This window comes from Neovison vison, chromosome 8 (genome assembly GCF_020171115.1).
Source record: "Neovison vison isolate M4711 chromosome 8, ASM_NN_V1, whole genome shotgun sequence".
Taxonomy (NCBI): domain Eukaryota; kingdom Metazoa; phylum Chordata; class Mammalia; order Carnivora; family Mustelidae; genus Neogale; species Neogale vison.
The window spans coordinates 136,649,393-136,670,134 of record NC_058098.1 but is presented as its reverse complement, the minus strand read 5'-3'; the positions used below and the strand labels follow the sequence as shown (position 1 = coordinate 136,670,134).

General features: G+C 51.6%; 1 protein-coding gene across 5 annotated transcripts in view; it reads left to right on the top strand.

Annotated features, from left to right (window-relative positions):
* The window catches only part of ATP6V1C2 (ATPase H+ transporting V1 subunit C2), a 52,862-nt gene that overhangs the window by 14,694 nt on the left and 17,426 nt on the right, over positions 1-20,742 (top strand). For 3 of the 5 annotated variants that reach the window (XM_044262074.1, XM_044262072.1, XM_044262076.1), the window contains 3 exons: positions 12,899-12,984; positions 13,879-13,908; positions 19,740-19,834. In XM_044262074.1, coding sequence (XP_044118009.1) covers positions 12,899-12,984; positions 13,879-13,908; positions 19,740-19,834 — 211 coding nt within the window. The remainder of the gene's footprint in view (positions 1-12,898; positions 12,985-13,878; positions 13,909-19,739; positions 19,835-20,742) is intronic. The other 2 variants (XM_044262075.1, XM_044262073.1) reach the window with 1 other exon arrangement.

Genomic DNA, 20,742 nt, shown 5'->3' with positions numbered 1-20,742 from the left:
CATACCCTTTGACCCTCAAATCTTTGGATTGCTTCCTGACCCCATGGGATGGACATGGCTTGGAGGAAGGCCACACTGGAACCTTCTAAAGCATGGGGTCCCATGTGGTCCCAGAACCTGGCCCCCTTCTCACGGACTAGGCCTGCTGTTTAATTGCAGTGAGTACTTAGTGTTTTCTAGACATAGGGAATACTGAGTTGTCGTCGTCGTCGTCCTTATTTTTAAGGAAATGGCCGTTCTTTGGAAAGTTCACGTTCTGGGAGATGCAGCAGATGAGTGAAGAGATCATTTCCATCCCATGTGACGCGTCAACAAAACAAAAATGGTGGACCGTGTTGGCTCTGAGGAGCCCTGGTCTAACACCCACTTCACGTTGTCAGCACAAGTCCCCCCAGGCAGCATTTGCCGGGCATCTGTGTATTTGCCAGGAACCACTGTATTTTTGCTGGAGCTGGTGGTAGTACAATTAATAATTTTTCAGAGATCTGTTTGTTTTGATGGAGTTCCCAGATGAGGAAACCAGCACTACAATAGTATAGTAAGTGATGTGGTGGAGGGAAGTTTCTAGTAAGCCCTACGAGGGAAGTGATTATGGTTTGTTCACGACTATCTCCCAGTGATTCTGCCTGGTACGTCATGGACACAATATGTTTTTTATTGCATGCAAGAAGCAACATGTGTTGGGTGCAGTGTTACCCAACTCTGTGTTTGTTAGGGTGACTTGGCTCAAGGAGGGGTGCTTGGCCTGTTCCAATGGTGAGCGGCACCAGGTGGGTCTGGAAAGCTGATGCGGGAAGGGCTGTGGCAGGCGGGTAGACAAGAAGGCTGGACAGGCAGATGTGCTCCTTGTAGACTCTGCCAAGGAGCCTGACCGTCAATATTTGAACTTCTTGGGAAACCGCTGACCTGGTTTAAACACAACGACTTGCTAAGCTGTGTAGTGTCGGAGATTTGCCTGGATGCTGTGGGCGGGATGGAGAGGAGGGGGCCAGATTAAGAGAGGCAAGACAAGCAGAGAGGAGGCTATTGAAGGAAACGTGGAGAAAGATGGTACGGCCTGGCTGGGACCGTGACCCAGGGCAGGGCTCGGACAGATTTGCGGTAACTAGAAAATAAGGCGGAGATGGAAAAAAAGGGAGTGGATCCAGGGAACTTTGGAGAAGGTGATGACATCCAGTGGGAAGGGCCATATCCGTCCTTGGCATTCTCCTCTAGGCTGGGTCTTCATCTTCAAAGCTGGGTCTTCACCTTCAAAGCCAGGAGAAAGGCAGGGGCATGTTTTTAAAAATTAAGATAGAATTCACACACTGGAATAGTCACCCTTTGGTGTGCACTGTTCATCGGTCTCCATTACATTTACATCACTACCACCTGGTTCCAGAACAAGGCCGTCATCTCAGAAGGAAACGCCGTGCCTATCAGTCACTACTCACTCCTTCCTCCAGCCCCCCACCACTCGACCCCTCCACTCCCCCTGCCTCTGGTCATTGGCCACTCAAGTCTGTAGATTCACCTGTTGTCGGCCTTTCATGCAAATAGAAAGCTTGGATATTTTCAGATAAACCAAGAGAGGAAACTCCCCTTCCCTGCAGATTTGCCCTGAAATGTGTGTATTGACGGGGGCCCCTAGAGGGTGGGTGACTACGTGTCCTGTAGGGTCTGTTGCTTTCTTCTTCTTGTTCTTCTTCTTCTCCCCCTCCTCCTCCCCCTCTCCCCCTCCCCTTCCCCCTTCTCCCCCTCCTCGTCCTCCTCTTCCTCCTTCTCCTCCTTCTCCTCCTCCTCCTCCATTTGAGAGAGAGAGTGAATGAGAGAGAGGGCTCAAGCCAGGAGGGGGAAAGGCAGAGGGAGAAACACACTCTCCATTCTGTGGGGAGTCTGACATGGGGCTCGATCCCAGGACTCTGGGATCATGACCTGAACTAAAGGCAGATGCCTAACCCACTGAGCCACCCAGGTGCTCCTAGCTTTCTTCTTATTTAAAAAAAAGATCTCTTAGTACAAACAGACAAGGGATTTAAATGAGAGGTTTTAAAAAAAAAGTTTTAAAATTCAATTTATTACTCTAAAGTTGAGGTCTTGTTTTGGCCCTGGTCTGCTGCCTAAGGGCTGTGTGACCTCCTGTCCTTCCCCCCCTTTCCTGGGTCTCTAAAGGCCCTTCCCACCCGTGATCCTGGGTAAGTGGCTTATATTCTAGTCACCCTTCCCAGGCATGACTCTAATGTCAAGGACTTTCCACGCGAGAGGGCTTCTTTCATTTGATTTCTCATAGTAATGAAACTCTCACTCCATTCTCTTATAGAAATACCTTCACTGAAATCTTTAGCTGGTTTAAGTTGGCCATGTCCTACAGCGGCATTTCCCAAAGTGGAACGGCCGGTTCGGAGGATGCGGGCACATTTCAACTGTTTGTACATATCGCTAAGTTGTTTTCCAACGAGGTTGGGAGGCCGCGCTGTTTCATCATCCCCTTGTCAGTGTGGTGCCCTTAGAAACTCCTGCGGGCTTACCTGGCTGAATGCAAATGACGTGTGCTGTTTTAATGTGGATTTCCTGGTTCAGCAGCAAGAGGAAGCATGTTTTCAGGGGCTCACCAGCCATTTGTCGTTCTGTTTCTGTGGTCTGCCTGCTCTGGCCTTTGCCTGTCCATCCTCTGGTTTGGGGGTGGGGGCGGGCTGCAGGTTGACAACTCTGGGGGGCGCTCTTCACTTGGATGCCCTGGGCCCTGCTCGGTGCCAGTGGGGCCCCTGCTGTGGGGCCCGGTGCCCAGGCTGCTTGGTGGATTGACTTTTCTGGAAAACGCTCTAGAACTTAAATTCCAGTCTCCCTTCTAAATCAGATGCTCAGAGGACTGCCCCGTTACCCAGAAAAGCCTGCAGGACCCCAGCGCATGTCAGTAACACTTAAGAACCAGGGGCCTTCCTTGTCCCTAGCCTTTCCAGGGGCAAATTTTCCCTGAGGATAGATGGGCTTTTGATGAGGACCAAGGATGACCCTCCGAGGTATGGGTAGGTCGAGCTACAGGAGGCCAACTTGGCCAAAGTGAATTCTGTTTTGAGTGACAGACGATTTTACTAAATGGCTTTGCACACAGTATGCAGGGGCTTTCCCCTGAAGACGGAAGTATCAGTCCATTCCTGCCACTTCCAAAGCTTCTAAGTCAAGGCCAGAATTCCAAGCATGACATCTCTGAGGCCAGAGTTCCCCAGTCATCCCAGGCTGTTCCAGAACCCTCCAGAGCCTTCCAGAGAAGGCAACCTTCTCAGAGGCCTCACGGGATCTTTATTTATTTATTTATTTTTAAATATTTTTATTTATTTGACAGAGAGAAATCCCAACTAGGCAGAGAGGCAGGCAGAGAAAGAGGAGGAAGCAGGCTCCCTGCGGAGCAGAGAGCCCTACATGGGGCTCCATCCCAGGACCCCGGGACCATGACCTGAGCCGAAGGCAGAGGCTTTAACCCACTGAGCCACCCAGGCACCCCGGGACCTTTATTTTTATTAAAAGAAAGTCACAGAGTCACAGTCCAGTCCCATGTTCCTGCCGGTTGCTGCAAGGCATGTTGATTCCTTTTTCCTTTGGCTGAAGAGGAAGCAGGGACCATGGAGCTGGGTGAGGTGCCCAGGGGCTCGGTGAGTCAGGTGGAGGCTGCTGGGCCTCGCTCCTCTGGGCTCCTGTGTGGCCGCAGAGGAAGACAGGGCGGTCAGAGCCCCTCCATCTGTGGGGTATGCTTGGGGTTTGGTTAGGCAGAGAGAGACACACTGGTCACTGGAGTGCTGAGAACGGTTGGCGCGGTGGACAGAAGCTTGCACCGGGGCGAGGCATGGGGATGGTACTAATTAATGTCAAGGTCACCAGCAAAGGGATCTCAGGCAAGGGTCTTGGTCTCTCTGAACCTCAGTTTCCTGAGCTCACTGTGGCCTCGCCTTGTTTATCATTCATTTATAGACACGTATGTACACAAGGTGCCCAAGGTCTGGTGACAACGCACTAGATAAAAGCTGTTGCTACTCTTGCTTCCAGACGCTACAGAAGCCCTCTGCCCCCCACCCCCCGCCTCCTGTGGGTCCTCTCCTCCCCAGCTTGGAGTCATCTCTGGAAACCAGACCAACATTCGTCTGCTTTGGTCTGAATCATCCAAAAAACCAGGGGAAGGCGGGAGCCCCGTGTTTCCCTTCCTGGGGATGCCCTTGGGGCCTGGGAACCTGACAGCCACGCTCCCTTCATGGAGAACTGGGTGTGTGAGACTCAGTCCTTCTTCGCCCAAAGCAAGGGGTCGGGCAGGTGGGGTACCCTGAGGAAAGCTGGGTCCACAGGGGTGCTCTGGAGGGAGGAGACATGAAGCTTCACTGTGCGTGGTTGCAGTGGGGCCGCCCTTCAGGAAGAACTGTCTGTGCTTGGGGCCCTGGGACAGGGGCGCTGCCATGAGATGGGCCCATGGAGGTGAGCCCTCTGCCGTGTACCCGTCGTCCATCCGGGCTGGGCCTAGAAGAGCCCCGGGGCCCTGCACGACAGGTGGCCTGCTGAGTGTGGGATTGCGGGAGGACAAGAGGGACACAGAGATCTCAGGCGTCCCTGTCCCACTAGGCTCTCAACTCTTGAGCCATCCTATGTCCCAAGGGCCCCAGGGAATGGCCCCCGTGGAGCGCAGGGTCCGAAAACCAGCAGTGCTGAGAGGTACCCCGTGGGGCTCTCAGGAAGAACGAACAGCATTGTCATTGCACACCTGGCCAGAGGCAGCCCTTCTTCCCTGACCCCTTTCCCGCAGGTTCCTAGCATCTGGATTCAGCCTGCCCAGCTCCTGAAGGCCTGCCCTGCCCTCCGATCAGTTCCCTACCTGCCCTGCCTCACACCTAGGTGGGGCCTCCATCTTTCTCCTTTTCTCCCCCTGACTCCCCGTTTGACGGGCAAAGTTAATTTGAAAGAAAGCCTAAGCAGCTGAGCCCAGGTAGCATGCTCTTGACTTTATTTACTTATAGCTCTCTTTTATGTGTAATGCCATTCTTCTTCTTTTTTTTTTATGAATACATGCTGTTAATTTTAAAATCCAGATTCTCCCTCTGCAAATCTACTGCCCAAAGAAATCCATTTCAGCACCATGGTGCCAATCTTTCTAGACTTTTCCATGCATAATGCATGTATTTTTATGTCTTCTGTTTTTACAAAAATGTGACCATAACTGCAGATACTACTTACAATTTTCTTTTCCCCCTTTACTCCAAGAGGTACGGCCTCTCGTGGCCATCCGTAAGAGACACATCTTTGCGTAGGAGTTTTGTGCACGGGAGCAAGGATTATCAGAAGAACCAGTTCCTGAAAGTGAAATTGTGGGTGGAAATACCTTACATGTTAAAAACTTTGGATAGTTGTTCTGAAAATACTCTCTAGTAACGAGGCTATACCAGTAGACACGGCATCAACAGGGCACTGGTGTTTCAATTTTCCAGGGTGCTTGCCAGTGCTGAAGTCATAAAGCTTTGTAAGATGCCAATCTGATAAGTGAAATATTTCATAGCGAGTGAGTTTGAGCTTTTATCCTAAGTGTTTATGAGCCATTTGTTGTTTCCCTTCCAAGCATTTTTACCAGTCTCCCTCTCCCCCCCATTAGTGCTAAAAAGTGATTTTTGAGCATTTCTTCAGGTGGTTGTTGGTCTTTTGTTTATTTTCTTTGGAGAAATGTCTGTTTGAGCCCTATGCCCACTTTTGAGTGGAGTTGTTTGGTTTTGTGTCATTGAATTTTAGGAGTTCTCTGTATACACTGGATGTTAATCCCTTATCAGGTATGTAACAAACATTCGCTCCCATTCTGTGCACCTTTGTATATTCTGCTGATATTTTTGATGCACAGAATTTTAAAACTTCCGTCAGGTCCAGTTTCTTTTCTTCCTTGCCCGTGTTCTTGGTGTCATATCCAAGAAATCATTGCCTAATCCAGGGGCGGAAGTTTTGACCCTATGTTTTATTCTATAGTTTTATACTTTTAGGTCTTTCATTTAGGTCTTTGATCCATTGTGAGTTCATTTTTATATATGGCGTGAGGTGGGGGGCCAGCTTCATTCTTTCATGTGTGGATATCCAGCTTTTCCAGCACCATGGGTTGAAGGAGCCGTCCTTTCCCCCACTGAACCGCGTTGGCACCTTTGTCAAAAATCACTTGATGTATATGAGTATTTATTTTTGGGATCTCTATTCTGTTCCATTGGTCCATATGTCTATCTTTATGCCAGTACCATGCTATTTTCATTATTCTAGTTTTATATTAAGTTTTGAAATCAGGAAATATGAGTCCTTTTTGGCTTTTGGTTTGTTTTTATCTTTTCACAAATATTCTCCTGTCCCTTTCTTTTCTTTTGGGACTCCCACAATGCATATATTGGTGCATTTTCTGTGTCCCATGGGTCCTTTAGGCTCTGTTCACTTTTTTTCAGTTTTTTCTCTTTCTGTTCCTCAGACTTGATCGTTTCCAAGGCCTGATTTCAAGTTTGCTGGGTCTTTCTGCTCAAATCTGCATTGGAAACCCTTTAGTGAATTTTTCATTTCAGTTATTATACTTCTCAGAATTTTGAGGGGAGGGATATTTTTTCAAGGCTTTCTCTTTATAGATATTTTCATTTTGTTCATAGTTTATTTTCACAACTTTCTCTTCATTTTCTTAGTTCTTTGAGCACCTTTAAAACAGTCATTTTAGGGGCGCCTGGGTGGCTCAGTGGTTTAAGCCTCTGCCTTCGGCTCGGGTCATGATCTCGGGATCCTGGGATCGAGCCCTACATCGGGCTCTCTGCTCAGAGGGGAGCCTGCTTCCTTCTCTCTCTCTCTGCCTGCCTCTCTGCCTACTTGTGATCTCTCTCTCTGTCAAATAAATACATTAAAAAAAAACAATCATTTTAAAGTCTTTGGGAGTTCTGCCATTATCTCTTTTTCAGGGACAGTTTATATTCCTTTATTTCTTTCCTCTGAATGGGCCATACTCTCTTGTTTTCTTGTATGCCTTGTGAGTTTTTTGTTGAACATTGGACTTTGAATCTAATAATGTGTTAATTCTGGAAATCCTATCCTCCTCCTTCTCTGGGTTTGCTGGGTTTTGGTTATTAGTGTTGCTTATTATTATTATTTTGAATTGTTGTAGGCAGTCTCTGTGCCAAGGATCAGCCTGAGGTATAAAGTTACAGTCTCCTCAGGTCTTTTCCTAGCCCTTCCCTGGATCTGAACGCTCACTTTCTTTTTTTTTTTTTTTTCCCAATTTATTTATTTTCAGAAAAACAGTATTCATTATTTTTTCACCACACCCAGTGCTCCATGCAAGCTGTGCCCTCTATAATACCCACCACCTGGTACCCCAACCTCCCACCCCCCCGCCACTTCAAACCCCTCAGATTGTTTTTCAGAGTCCATAGTCTCTCATGGTTCATCTCCCCTTCCAATTTACCCAAAAGCACATACCCTCCCCAATGTCCATAACCCTACCCCCCTTCTCCCAACCCCCCTCCCCCCAGCAACCCACAGTTTGTTTCGTGAGATTAAGAGTCACTTATGGTTTCTCTCCCTCCCTATCCCATCTTGTTTCATGGATTCTTCTCCTACCCACTTAAGCCCCCATGTTGCATCACCACTCCCTCATATCAGGGAGATCATATGATAGTTGTCTTTCTCCGCTTGACTTATTTCGCTAAGCATGATACGCTCTAGTTCCATCCATGTTGTCGCAAATGGCAAGATTTCGTTTCTTTTGATGGCTGCATAGTATTCCATTGTGTATATATACCACATCTTCTTGATCCATTCATCTGTTGATGGACAAACTATGGAAAGAACCTAGATGTCCATCAACAGATGAACGCTCACTTTCTGACGTGTCCCCGTATGTGCAGTTGTTTTGGAATATTAATCTTCATGTCTGGCTCCCGAAGTGGAAAAAGAAAAATGAAGGGGGGAGAAAGACACAGGCTCTTTAAATGCCTTGGAGGTCAGCATAGCTAAGGGGGTGGGGGGAGGCATAACAACACTGACCACCCGGCTCTGTACCCCCGTGTTCAGAAGCAGCCGTTGGAACACAGATTCCCCGTGTCTCGAGGGCAGCATCCTTTAGACCCACCTCGGCTCCTGCAGATCGTGTCCAGGAGCACACAGCTGCCATCATGCGTCTGAGGGTTGTGAAAGGGGTCGCTGCTACCATGCTGAGAACTGAAATTGGCCCAGATTAACCCCAGTGAATGGTTCGAGCCTTCCGCTGGCATTTGCAAGCCTTCAGCAGGTTCCAGGGTTCCTCTCCTTACATCAGCGAGACAGGCACCGATGGACCCAAGGCCTCGATCAAAATACATGGTGTTTGCGGTTTGCTTTTTTAACTCAAAATACGATCTGTACATTCTCCCTTATGGATCAGTATACATCTTCACTGAGTACTTCAGAGGAAGGGGCCGCGTGTCATTTAAACCAGCACTGAGGAGTGTGGACTTTGGAGTCATGTAGATTTGGATCAGTCTCTGCTTTGACACTTGTCCCCCTGCACAGGGTGACTTTCAGCAACGTAACTCTTCATGTTTTCACCTTTCAAATGGGGATATGAGCCAGCTCAAAGCACCATCTCAAGAGTTGTGTTCCTGAGATCCTTAAAAGCCCTTACAAGTCAATAATTTTTTTTAAAAAAAGGAACAATACCAGCAGAAAAACCAGCAGGGAAGGGCATGAGCATGCTATTTGCAGAGGAAGAAAACAGACCATTTATGGAGTCAATGAGCCTGTGAAAGATGTCCAGCCTTTGTGAGGATCAAAGAGATGCAAATCAGAGCAGCGGTGCGGTGGCGTTTTTCAGCTCTCAGATCGGCAGAGATGAAACATTCGTGGCACCTGATGCTGGCGACGTTTTCGGGAAGCAGGCCCTCTTGCCCAGTGCCGGTGGGGCTGTACGCCGGCTCTGTGTGTTTGGAGAGTTGCTTGGCCTGTTTGTTAAAAGTCATCAGCGTTTGTTCCCTTTATTCCACTGGTTATCCTTTAACAGCTGACCCTGCCTGCGTAAGTGGGCCAAACACATGCACCGTTGCAACATCCCATCATGGGGGAAACAACCCACATGTCCATGAGTAGGGCAACAGAGCCCAGGAACCAGGAAGCTCCGTTCACGGAAGTGTGTTCCCAGTGAACTGTGGAGTCACGTGGTCCCTGAGGTTCCTTCCGGTGAGGAGAATATCCTGACTTGGTAAGACCACAGTTGGCCTATGACTGTCGTTGGTCATCACAGCTACGTCGGGCCCCTTTTGTTATGTGAAGTAAGTGAGCTTTCCAGTGGTTAAACTTCATCAGACCGTGTTATGTTACTCTGCGCTGTTCCACGGTGGTGGACACGCCTGAGGCCGGATGCGCGGCCATCTTATTGGGGCTAAAAGCTCCATATGGGCTGGAATCGGGAGCAGCAGAGAGTCGTTCACAAGACGATGAGTACGTTCTGCTTGGCAGTGGACAAGGAAGCAAGCATGGGTGGCATTTAGGTGCTGGGGAGTGCCGGGATTCGTGTATTCACTCAACAAACATTTCCTGAGCTGTGCATCAGGCACTGGGGTGGGGGTGAGAGTCACTGCTACCTCCAGGTAAACAGGTAATTTTCTCAGAGCAAGCACCACAGAGGATATGGAGGTGCACCACTGGACCAGGGATAAAGAGGAGTTGCCGACGGTGTCGGAATAGAAGTTTCCCGAGAGCCGGGACTTTGTTTAGTTCACAACACTGTGAACCGTGCTGGGTACCCAGTTGCTTAACATAGAGAATTTTGGTGACTGAATGAGCAAACAAATGAATAAATAAAGTTAGTGAGTCAGGGTCTTAACAACTAACAGAAGACCTATTCAGACGAGGAGAATCTGTTTATAAAGGGACAGACAGTTGTGTGTGAGCGGTAGGTGACCCACAGTAGGGATGGTGTGCAAACCCAGGCAGATGCAGAAGCGTCGTCACACCTGCAGGTTGGAGGGGAAGAGCGGAGAAAGCTTCTGGGAACTGAGAAGGAACCAGAGTCAGGGTCCCCCACCCTCCCTGGTCTCCCATTAAGTCTCCCCATGAGCGAGGCGAGCACTGGATGCGATCCACCGGGATGCCTGGAGCACATCAGAGGCGTGCCTAGAACTCCGTGCCTGGAACCGCAGGCGCATGGCATCAGACTCCACCGAGAACCCCAGGAGACGAGCAGGACCGTCTCCGTTTGAGAGTGGAGGAAACAGAATGAGATCAGTTGGGTCACTAATTAGGATAATTATAACTCATTATAATTAGTGTGATGCAGAGCTACTGTTCCAAGAGATGACAGGACATTTGTCGAGATTTAAGTCCAGGCTGGGTCTTAGCGACTGTAGACAGCAGCGTGGCCTTGGAATCCTCAGACGGACCGGGTGGATGGGGTCCAGTTCCCTCACTGGGCCTCATCCGTCAAATGGGCGAATACTTGTTTTTAAGTTGTCTGTGAGGATTCCGTGGGGTAATGTTTACAGATGTTGTACCTGGTAGACTCCGCTAAAGTGGTAGGTGTTACCAAAAGAAAACTCACATAAGCTATGGACGTGTTAAGGCTTTGCAAATATTCCAGAATGCAAAGTGTGTGTTCTTTTGGGCAGAGGAGTATGGTTTTCATTTTTGGGTATTTTTAAAATTTTGATCATGAATGCATTTTACTCTGATGGGAAAACTGATTCTTCCCTCTCTCCCTCCCTCCTCCTTTCTTCCTCTGCTCATCATTCTCTGCCTTCCTCTGTCCTATTCTCCCTCTCTTTCTTTAATCTGGGACCTTTCAGTACCCTTCTGCCTCAGTTTCCTGTGTTGGTCCCCAGCCCTCTGGCCTCATGCTCTGAGTGGCCAGTATGGCTGGTCCCTACAACAGCAGAAGACCATGTTCCCATCTGGAATTCGGTGACCTGATTCAGGCTTCCTGCAAACACTGCCTCCTTCCTGGGGGCCGGGGTTAGGTCGAGAGAGGGCCTAAGGCAAAGATTTGGATCTTGAGAGCTTTCCGACTTTGGTCCTGGTTTGACGTGTTTTCCAGCCGGACTTCTCAGTGCTCACCCTCCAGGAGCGGACAGTCTGCTGCTAGGCCCTTGGAGTCTGATCAGTTACATATATATTTTTTAAATGATTTTATTTATTTATTTGACAGAGAGAGACACAGTGAGAGAGGGAACATTAGCAGGGGGAGCGGGAGAGGGAGAGGCCGGCTTCCCGCTGAGCAGGGAGCCTGATACAGGGCTTGATCCCAGGACCCTGGGATCATGACCTGAGCTGAAGACAGATGCTTAACTGACCGAGCCACCCAGGTACCCTGATCAGTTCTATTAATATTTATAATAATCCTGCAGAACGGACATAATCTGTGCCTTACAGATAAAAGAACTGAGGCACAAAGAGGTTTAATGGATTTGACGGAAATCATACATTTGGGGGCGCCTAGCTGGCTCAGTGGGAAGAGTCTGGCTCTTGATCTCGGGATTATCAGTATGAGCCCCACCTTGGGTGTGAGATTACTTTAAAAAAAAAAGGAAAAGGGCGGGACACCTGGGTGCCTCATTTGGTCAAGCATCTGCCTTTGGCTCAGGTTAGGACTCCAGGGTCCTGGGATCAAGTCATGCATGAGACTCCCTGCTTCTCCTCCTCCCTCTGCCCCTGCCCCTGCCCCTGCCCGCGCTGTGCTCTTTTCCTCTCTCTCTCTTTCTGACAAATAAATAAATAAATAAAATCTTAAAAAAGAAAAAGAAAAGAAAATGCTGCAATGGTGCCTGGTTGGCTCTGTTGGTAGAACTTGCCACTCTTGATCTTAGGGTGGTGAGTTCAAGCCCTGGGTTGGGTGTGGAGCCCACTTAAAAATTAAAAGCAAAATAAACAAAAATGATACATTTGGTAATTGGCGGAGCTGTGTGAATTTGAGTCCTTCTACCTTGAAATCCTACCCTTCCCGTTCTTTTCTCATACTTCATTTTTTGGGGGGGAGGATCTTCTGGTTTATTTGTTTTATTCTTTTTTGGATCTTCCAATGTCACATCAGTCTCAGGTGTACAACATCGTGATTTGACGGCTCTGTATGCTCGTCAGCTCACTGTTCTTTCTCATACTTTCTGAAGCCCTCAGGATCCTTTCTGGAGACTTAAATGTTTGATTTTCTGATAATAAAAACAATACTGAATTATTATATTCCATATTAATTCAATACTGAATCATCATTATGGATTTAAAAAAATATTTTATTTACTTATTTGACAGAGAGAGATCACAAGTAGTCAGAGAGGCAGGCAGAGAGAGAGGGGGAAGCAGGCTCCCTGCTGAGCAGAGAGCCCGATGTGGGGCTCGATCCCAGGACCCTGAGATCATGACCTGAGCTGAAGGCAGAGGCTTAGCCCACTGAGCCACCCAGGCGCCCCATCATTATGGATTATAATCGAAAAAACAAAGAGTGGGAAGAACCTTTCCCTATAGTTATAGCCGTGCTCTCTCTGTAAATCTGTATCTTGGGTTTTTTCCATGGAACACGATAATACATGCCTTGTTCCACAGTATCAGGAATTCTTTGGAGACCTTCCTTCCAGGGGCGTGTGCAGCAGTTCCTCAGTCGGATATCCCATTTGCTTCCAACAATCCCCTATTGTTGAACCTTTCCATGGATTCCAGTGTGTTGCTCTCAGCAAGAGTGCTACGAAGAACATCTTTTGATTCAGAGAGGTTTTCGTGTCCACCCTATTTCCTTAAGACAGTTTCCCAGAAGTGGAAATACTGGTTTGAAGGGTCTGCACATTTGAAGTCTGTGCCTCCACATTGCCAGAGTCCCCAAAGGGCAGTGCCCATCTCTCCCCACCCCCACCCCGGATGAAATGTCACAGATGATTTGGAGGGCACATTCCCAGTCTGACTGCCTTGTGTTCTTTTCCCAAAGCCTCATAAAGAAGATGGCCCAGAGTGTGGTAGAAGTCATGGAAGATGCCAAGGGGAAGGTTCCGGAGAACCTCCTAGCCAATGGAGGTAGGTCACTGGCGTGTTCTTACCCAGGCCTCTCTCAGCCGGTTCTAGCCCATTGCTCGCCCGGTCAAGGCTGCAGGCACAGGCCCCATAGAGCGTCTGGATGGGCACATTGGGCAGAGCTATACCCCCCATTTTGAGCTCAGTAGGACCTCTAGTTTGAAGACCTGCCCCTTGGCCTGTGGAGGGTCCTGCTGTGGCATTTCTAGAGCTGACGTTTTTACCCTATAGAAACCTGCAGGGAGAATGGGGTCAGTGGGGTCTCGGGGTTGTTGGATCTGCCCGCCTTCCCCATGAGCTTCTGCTCTGTCCTGCTTGGAAAATTCCACCTGTTCCCCTCCCCCATCCCCACCCCACCCAGCCCCATTCATTCCTTTCTCTCTCCCAGAAGAAGATGGAAAATGCCTTCAGGGGCTGAGAAAAGCTTCAGACTTACGTCTCAAGTTGTGCCCAGTCAATCCAGAGAGACCAAAAATGCTCTCTGTGTTGTGTGTTCGCATTTAGAATTTGTCTCTCCTGGGCGGTAGGGGAGACCCCAGATTCCAGAGACATTCAGGCCCCTTAACTGCAGACATAGAATCTGAGTGTGCTGGAAATGTGCAAGGTGCAAACTTGGAGACTTGGGAAACTTCACATCAGGTGTTTGAACCCCGCAAAAATCGCAGAACGTGTGACCGTCCGCATGTACACAAGACCAAAAATGAGAATGTAAATTCTGTATCTGACATTTCTGTCGCTCGTTACGTGTCAGTTCATAGTTTTTCCCTCTTGGGAACCACAGAAGGTTTTTTTTTATTAGCTTGTTTAAATGGAAAAAGGGTATTGCTCATGCTCCCAGATCTGAACTTGGCTTTGTGGGTTCGTGCAATGGAATAACTCTTCCTTATTATATTGCAGGTTTGAAGGAAAAAATGAAATATTTAAAGAGTAGGTTGTATGTTGTTTGCCGTGAGTGTGCTTGGCGTGATGCCTGCGTGTCCCTGGGAAGGGGGACTCTCAGTCTGGTCATTGGGGTGTGGTGATTGGGTCCTGGTGGATTTCTCGAGGAACAGCCTGGGACCTGGGTCACTGTAGCCATATGACCTATCACCTGTTGTATTCCTTTCCCCTCTTTCCCATGTCTGCCCTGCTTCCCGCCCCACCTCCCCGCTCCCAGCACTGCATGCCTCCGGAAGTGGGGTGATCCTCTGGTTCTGGAGTTCAAGGTGGACTTTCTGTACCTTTTGGCTGTGGTCTGCTCCTTGCTCTTTGATGTTTGTCCTCAGTGCCCACTCTCCTGCCTGCACTGGGAGTCTGGCTCTTGTGGACCCTGGTAGCTTGCGTATCAGGCTTAGCATCGCGTGGCTCTGCTGGGGTCCACTCACACAAGGGCTCTTCTCGCAGGAGCCTCGGGGAGGAGGGGGCATCCCTGGGCCTCAACAGGCTGTTGCTGGCTCAGAGGAACCATTTGCTTTGGTTTTCTCCAACCTGCTCAAACTGGTGGAATTTAGGCCAGCCGATCCTTCTAGGACAAACAGTTAAGCCCAGCAAATCCTTTCAGGAGGAACATGGGTCTTTACAGATTGGAACTTAACCAAAATTCCTTTCCAAAAGCAGTCTGTTAGTGGCACTGACATTTCTTGCTGTGCTAGTAAAAAAATTATTTTGTTAAATTGATCAACTGATCTTCCTTTCCAGCAGGTAATTAGTAAGGGCCCTAGACGGAAGGGTTGGCTTAAGGTAGAGAGCTACTTTGCCATATTAAAAACCTGGTCCTTAAGGCTCGAGGATTCGAGCTCATGTTAAAATAGCGAACAGGATTGCTTGCTTTTACTCAAAATTCCCATTACTTAAAGCTAGACTTATCTTATCATCCCATGGTCTCTATCCATAGAGCAGATGGCTGCTGTTCTGAAGCCTGGCTTCCTCTTGGGAGGAGGAGATTCAGCTGTATTTATCTATGTAATATGCTTCATGACATCCAGGTCCCCTGTGAATCGGGTCCCCATGACTTTGGCGAGACTAGAGCTTCAAAGGCTTGTTCTGTAACCAGCTTTGTGCACACAGAGGTCAAGGGCTGTGGCCACTGACTCCTGACATTCACAATGCATGTTAGCATAATAAAGGCTCTGAAAAGTACTGCAGTCCAGAGATCTGGTCAGACTGACTTTGGCTGGGGCTTCCCTGGTAGGATTGGGCTTGGGAAATCTTTTTCTTTTTCTTCTGCAGAGCATCCATGGAACTAGTGAGCTAGCAATGGGCAGAATGAACTGGAGGGCTCCGGGTTGGCCTCAGTAGGCGGGATTTAATCCATCTCCCCCAGGGCCATGTCATGGGGACAGCCAGTGGTGGCAACTGCCTTAGAGAGGTCAGACCTGATCCGGGACCTTGGCGGGTCACCTCTCTTGGTCCTGGTTTTCTCCCCTGTCTGTGGACTTCATTTCTCCCCTGTCCATGGACTTCATTCTTTTTAGGCTCCTTGCCTTGCTGAGGCATCTCTTGTTTTGGCTTGTTCTTTGCCCCCAGCTGAGCTTTGAGTCTAGAAGGAAGGCTGTGGATGCTTTGGATTGTAGCAGAAACCCGGCAGACATACCGCTGTTTGGAGTGGGCCCTAGATCGTGTACAGAAGTCATAAACACCTGGAGATCCGTTCAGTGGAGCGGGAGATGGGCCGTGGCCCATGTGTGTTTGCAGGTCCCTTGTCCTGCTCCCATATAAGGCCAGGAAGGCCTTGTTGTGGTTCTCAGACAAGGTTCCTGTTACTCCAGGGCAGCTGCCTGTTCATTGCATGTTTTGATTCTGAGTGAGCCTGCCTGGGTCATGGTCTGACCTCCCGGGCCAGGTGTCCAAGGCTCCTCTGACTTCAGCCGGGGGAGGGGAGGGGAGGCCTGTCCTTTCCGGGGCAGGCAGAGAGAAGGCGGCAGGGCTGGAAGGACAGGCAGGCCCAAGGGAATGGCTTGCTGCTTTCTAAGATGGAGAACTGTCCTCAGGCCATGTTGTCACCAAAGGTGATGGGCGCGGGCAGGGCCATGCTGCCCTTGGATGTGTGCTGAGGGTGAGCGTCGGGGTCAGGAGCTGGGGTGGGAGGGTCACTCAGCAGAGGCCTCAGGAAGCTTCTGTGCTGGGTGCTGAACACGCAGAGGGGCTGCTCTCCAAGAGCTCCTGGCCAGGGGGACAGCCCTGCAGTCCCGCACGTGCCGTGATGCCAGAGGAGCCTGGGGAGTCTCCCCAAGGAGATGAGCAGAGTCTGCCAGGAAAGACAGGAGCCCTTCTAGAGGAAAGGGCCAGCTCATTCTCTCTGATCTAAGTGCCACAGAGACCCTAGCATCTGTGACAATGCCTGGGGACGAGCTCAGTGTACAGCGTATCTCTCTTCTAAGCGACCCATGTCCTGCGAGTTATTTCAGTCCCCGGAGTTATAGGGACGTTCTTATATGGGACCCTTGCTCTGTCCTGGGCACTGTGACAGGCTCTGGGGACACAGAAAGAGACATCTGCCCTCTGGGAGCCTGAAAGTGCCAAGAGAATGGGGGAGGGGTGATCAGGCAGCATTGGAAGAGCAGGGAACAGGGGAACATCCAAGACCGTGGGACGGGCAGTCAGTTGGCAGGCTTTTAGGTGGTGGCTCCTCTCCTGATGCTGAAGGACAACAGCAGCAGGAGAGTAAGGGGTGGGAGGCAGCAGGCTTGGAAGTGGCAGGGTGGGGAGGAGGAGGAGGGGCTTCTGGCCAGCATCTCCTGCCTGGGGCCAGGCAGCAGGGGTGAGGGGGTGGGGGGGAGATGGGGGGCTCCCATGAGTGGGATCAGTTACCATAGGAGGGCTCCTTCTCCGCCTTCTGGATCTGCCTCTGGCTCTACCCCCACCCACACCCCCATTATCCGCACATTCCTTCTGTTCCTCCCTGGTCTGCAGTCTCCCCCTGCAGGGGTGGCCATACAAAAACCCATCGTAACCCCAGATTTATACCTAAGTCTGTATTGGCTCGAGGTGCCTTAACGAAACACCAGCCTGGGGGGCCGACGTAAGAGACACAGATCTCCCACAGTTCTGGACGCTGGATGCCCGCAGGCTGGTTCCTACGTTGGGTCCTCAAAGGGGCTTTCCTTGGAGGGAGCACGCGGGGAGGGGGAGAGCGAGCTCCGTGGTGTCTCCCCTTACAAGGACGCTTATCCTAACGGGTCAGCTCCCTTCCCTTGCGACTCTTGTCAATTGCAGCCCCACTGGAACCCGAGGGACCTCTTCTAAGGGCAGGTGAGCCAGACGTGTCAGCACGTGGTTCTTGGGCAGAGACGGGCCACCATGCACACCGTAGCCATGACCGTCCATGGGCGGACAGGGAAGGGGCGTGGCAATCCGTATACCCCACCACTGCGTGCCGGTCCCACCTCTAAAATGGAGATGATGATAGCACTTAGTAGGGTTGAAATGCAATAATTCCCGGGTCCTGGCCAAGGGGAACAGTCAGTGTCACCTGCCTGATCGGTTGTGAGGCCCTTCCCGCTTGTTGCACGCCCGCCTCTCTAGCAGGCTGCTTTCCTCCTCTGAGCCCCATTTCATCTCCATCTGCGTCCTGGGGACTCGGCTGCCCTCCTGTCGGGCTCCAGCTTGCCCTGAGCTGAGCTCATCTCCTCTCCCCTCTGCCCCCTCCTGCTGCCGTCGCAGCTGCCCAGCTTAGTGCGTGTCCCCTCCCTCTACCCTCTCACCCCACCTGGGAATCCAGGTGTGCCTTGGGCCGCCTCCGTGGGCAGTCGTGTGGGCCTGCCCTCCCCCTTCTGTTTCCAGAGCTTGGGCCCCTCTCTGCTGCTCCTTCTCTCCCACACTCCCCTGCCAGCTTCTTTCCTGCAAAGCCCCCGTTGGCACCCAAGAAATCTCCGTGCATGAATGTCCTTGACTGACCACACAGCCCCCAGAGGCTTGGTATCCTAACCCGCTTGGTGACCTTCCCAGCCCTGCTGTTGGAGTTGGAGCGATGTATGGCCACTTACTGGCAGATAATGGGGGGCGGGGTTCCATATGTGCGCCTAGTGTCTTTATCACCCCAGGAGAAAGTGTAGACACGGCCTTCCACGACCCTGCCACAGCCCTCCTGTTCCATCGGCTTGTCCCAGAGACTCCTGGGCCCCCCGCACACCTCCTCTGAGTGTCCTCAGCTCACACCCACTGCCCTCCCCCTCCAGCCATGTGGCAGACTCCTGTTCCCTCCAGCCCCTGCCGGGAGCCCTCCCGCCTTCCCTGGGAGTCAGGCACCGGCTCTTCCAGCCCTCGCGCCAGGCCATGCTTCTGTGGCTGCTCGCCGGGGTGTGAGGTTTGCCGGGTTGTCTCCCTAGGCGACTGAGCACCTTGAAATCCAGGCGCTGTGGTCTCCGCTCCCCTCATGGTGGCAAGCTGGGGTTCAGTGGACGTGCCTGACTGTTGAGTGAGCAGCCACCAGTGCCCTTTCCGTGCACAAGGACATGCTGGGAAGGGCAGGCGTGCACGTGTTGTGGCGTGAGAACCCAGTGGAGGAGGGCTGGTCTGGCTCGGGTTCACGGCGGGGGCCACCCCAGCATCGCGTGCACAGACCTGACTTAGTACAGGGAGCGAGGGGCAGGGTGTAAGAAGCAGCGGGCTCCAGGGGGCATGGAAGAGGGGGCACTCCGACGTGTGTGGCCTGCTTTCCCACCCATTTCTCAGGTAAGGAGACTGAGGTGCGGAGGGGCCAGTTACTAACATGCTGGAGACCCAAGGTCCTGAATCGGCCCCAGTTCAGTCGTGTGGCACGTTTGCCTTCACTCCAGGGCTTCTTCCTCGGCAGGCAGCCAACAGGGAACCAGAAACAACTCAAGGGGAGCGGGTTTTGGTTTGTATTTGGAGAAAGCAAGGAGAAAAGGGAAATTCTGTTGAGAAAACTCTGGTTTGGTCTACTCATTATAGACTTCCATATAAAGGACTGAAAAATGCATCTCCTCGCCACGTGCCAAAAACCACAGTCGCAGAGTCTAGTATTTTGCCAAGATTTAAAATGCCGCCACTGTCCTCGTCGTTGTCGTCGTCGTCGTCTTCTTCTTCTTTTAAGATTTATTTCTTTGAGAGAGAGTAGGGGGAGGAGCCGAGGAGAGGGAGAGAAAGACTCTTTGTAGAGCATAGAGCCCAGTGGGGAGCCCGATCCGAGGCCCCCGAGATCACGACCCACGCAGAAATCAAGAGGCGCCCACTCAACGGCCTGAGCCACCCCGGCGCCCCTAAAATGCCTTTTTGAAATCGCCCCCGCCCACTGCTTGGGTGAGGACGGTAGAAAGACAGCTCAGCTCCTCTTGCGAGCAGGTGGCACCCGTACCTGGCTCTGTGGTCTTTGGGGTTGGCTTGAGGCCATCGGGTATGTCTCTGAGATCCCTTAGAACAGAACAATAACCCAACAGGGGAGTGCGGTCAACACAACCAGAAAAGGTGGGGAAAGAGCCTGGCTCTCGGAATCTCTCCCAGTCCTGCTTCTGCCTCATGGGGAAGTAGGATCTCCCCAAGGCAGACCTTGGGGGCAGCCGTCTGAGCACATTCGGGGCACAGGTGTGGCCACTGGTGGGTTCTTCCGAGGGGCTTTGGGTGCTGCTGGCGGTCCTGGCCGAGTGCTCCGCCGGGGGTGGGGGGCAGCATGTGCTTTCCCGGAGCCCCAACTCTGTCCCCCTGTTTCTCTGATTGCTTCCTTGGGTTCAGTGGGGCTGCTTGGCTCGGGGTTTGGCAACCTTGTTGGTCTCCTGAGGCGGGGAGAACCCCACTCACTTGCTGAAATGTGTTCCTTCCAGTTGACTTACCATCCTTTGTGACCCACTTTGAGTGGGACATGGCGAAGTACCCCGCGAAGCAGCCGCTGGTGAGCGTGGTGGACACTCTGGCAAAGGTGAGAAGACGGCCTTCTCTCGGGGGACAGTTAACCTCGGCGCCCGGGCGCTGCTGACCACCAGGGTGTTGGGGGCCCACGCGGGGGTGCCAAGAGGGACTTTCTGGAAGGCCAGAGTCGGGAGGCTGGGTGGGGTTCCAGCTCTGCCGAGTGACCCTGGGCGGAGTCCGCTTCCCCTCTGCTTCCTGCCAGCCCTGACCAGGCCTGGTGCCTTTCTCAGGTGTGGCCTTCTGTGCCCTGGGCAAGGCCAGGGACTTTGGGGTTTCGAGGCGGGCACCTGCCCTCCCTCCACCTCTTCCGGCCCTGTCCCCCGCCAGGCGGTGCCTCCACAGGACGCTCCCCGGTGCTCCTTCCGTGGGTTCCCTCCAGCTCATTACTTTCTGGAAGGTGCTAATGGAGCAGCTCAGCCCCATCCTGACCTCCTCACGAGAGCCGCAAGCCCCCACACATCCCTCAGGGATTGGTTGCTTGACAAGAACGATCTGCTTCCACGGAGAGTCCGGCTTAGGAGCCCTGACTCCTGGGAGGCGTTTACGGAAGGTATCACAGCGGGTCCTGTGCCTGCTTTGAGGCGCCTGTGACGATAGTGAGGCCAGGAAGGGGCAGCTGGGTGGCACGGTCGGTTAAGCCTCTGGCTTGGTTTTGACTCAGGTCGTGTGTGATCTCAGGGTCCTGGGATCGAGCCCCGCATCAGGCTCTGCGCTACCATCTCGGTAAGCGACGGCCTCCAGCTTTTACTTCATAAGTAACAGGACTGTGGCCCAAGTCTCTGGGGACATTGTGGGGTCTTGTGGCCTTGTTGACTCCTGTTTGTTTCACTGAGGGTGAGCGCCCGTGGCCTAGGACTGCCCCCCTCTCTCCACCATCTACTGAGCCCCTCACAGGCTGTGTCTCCTCCTGGCCAGGGT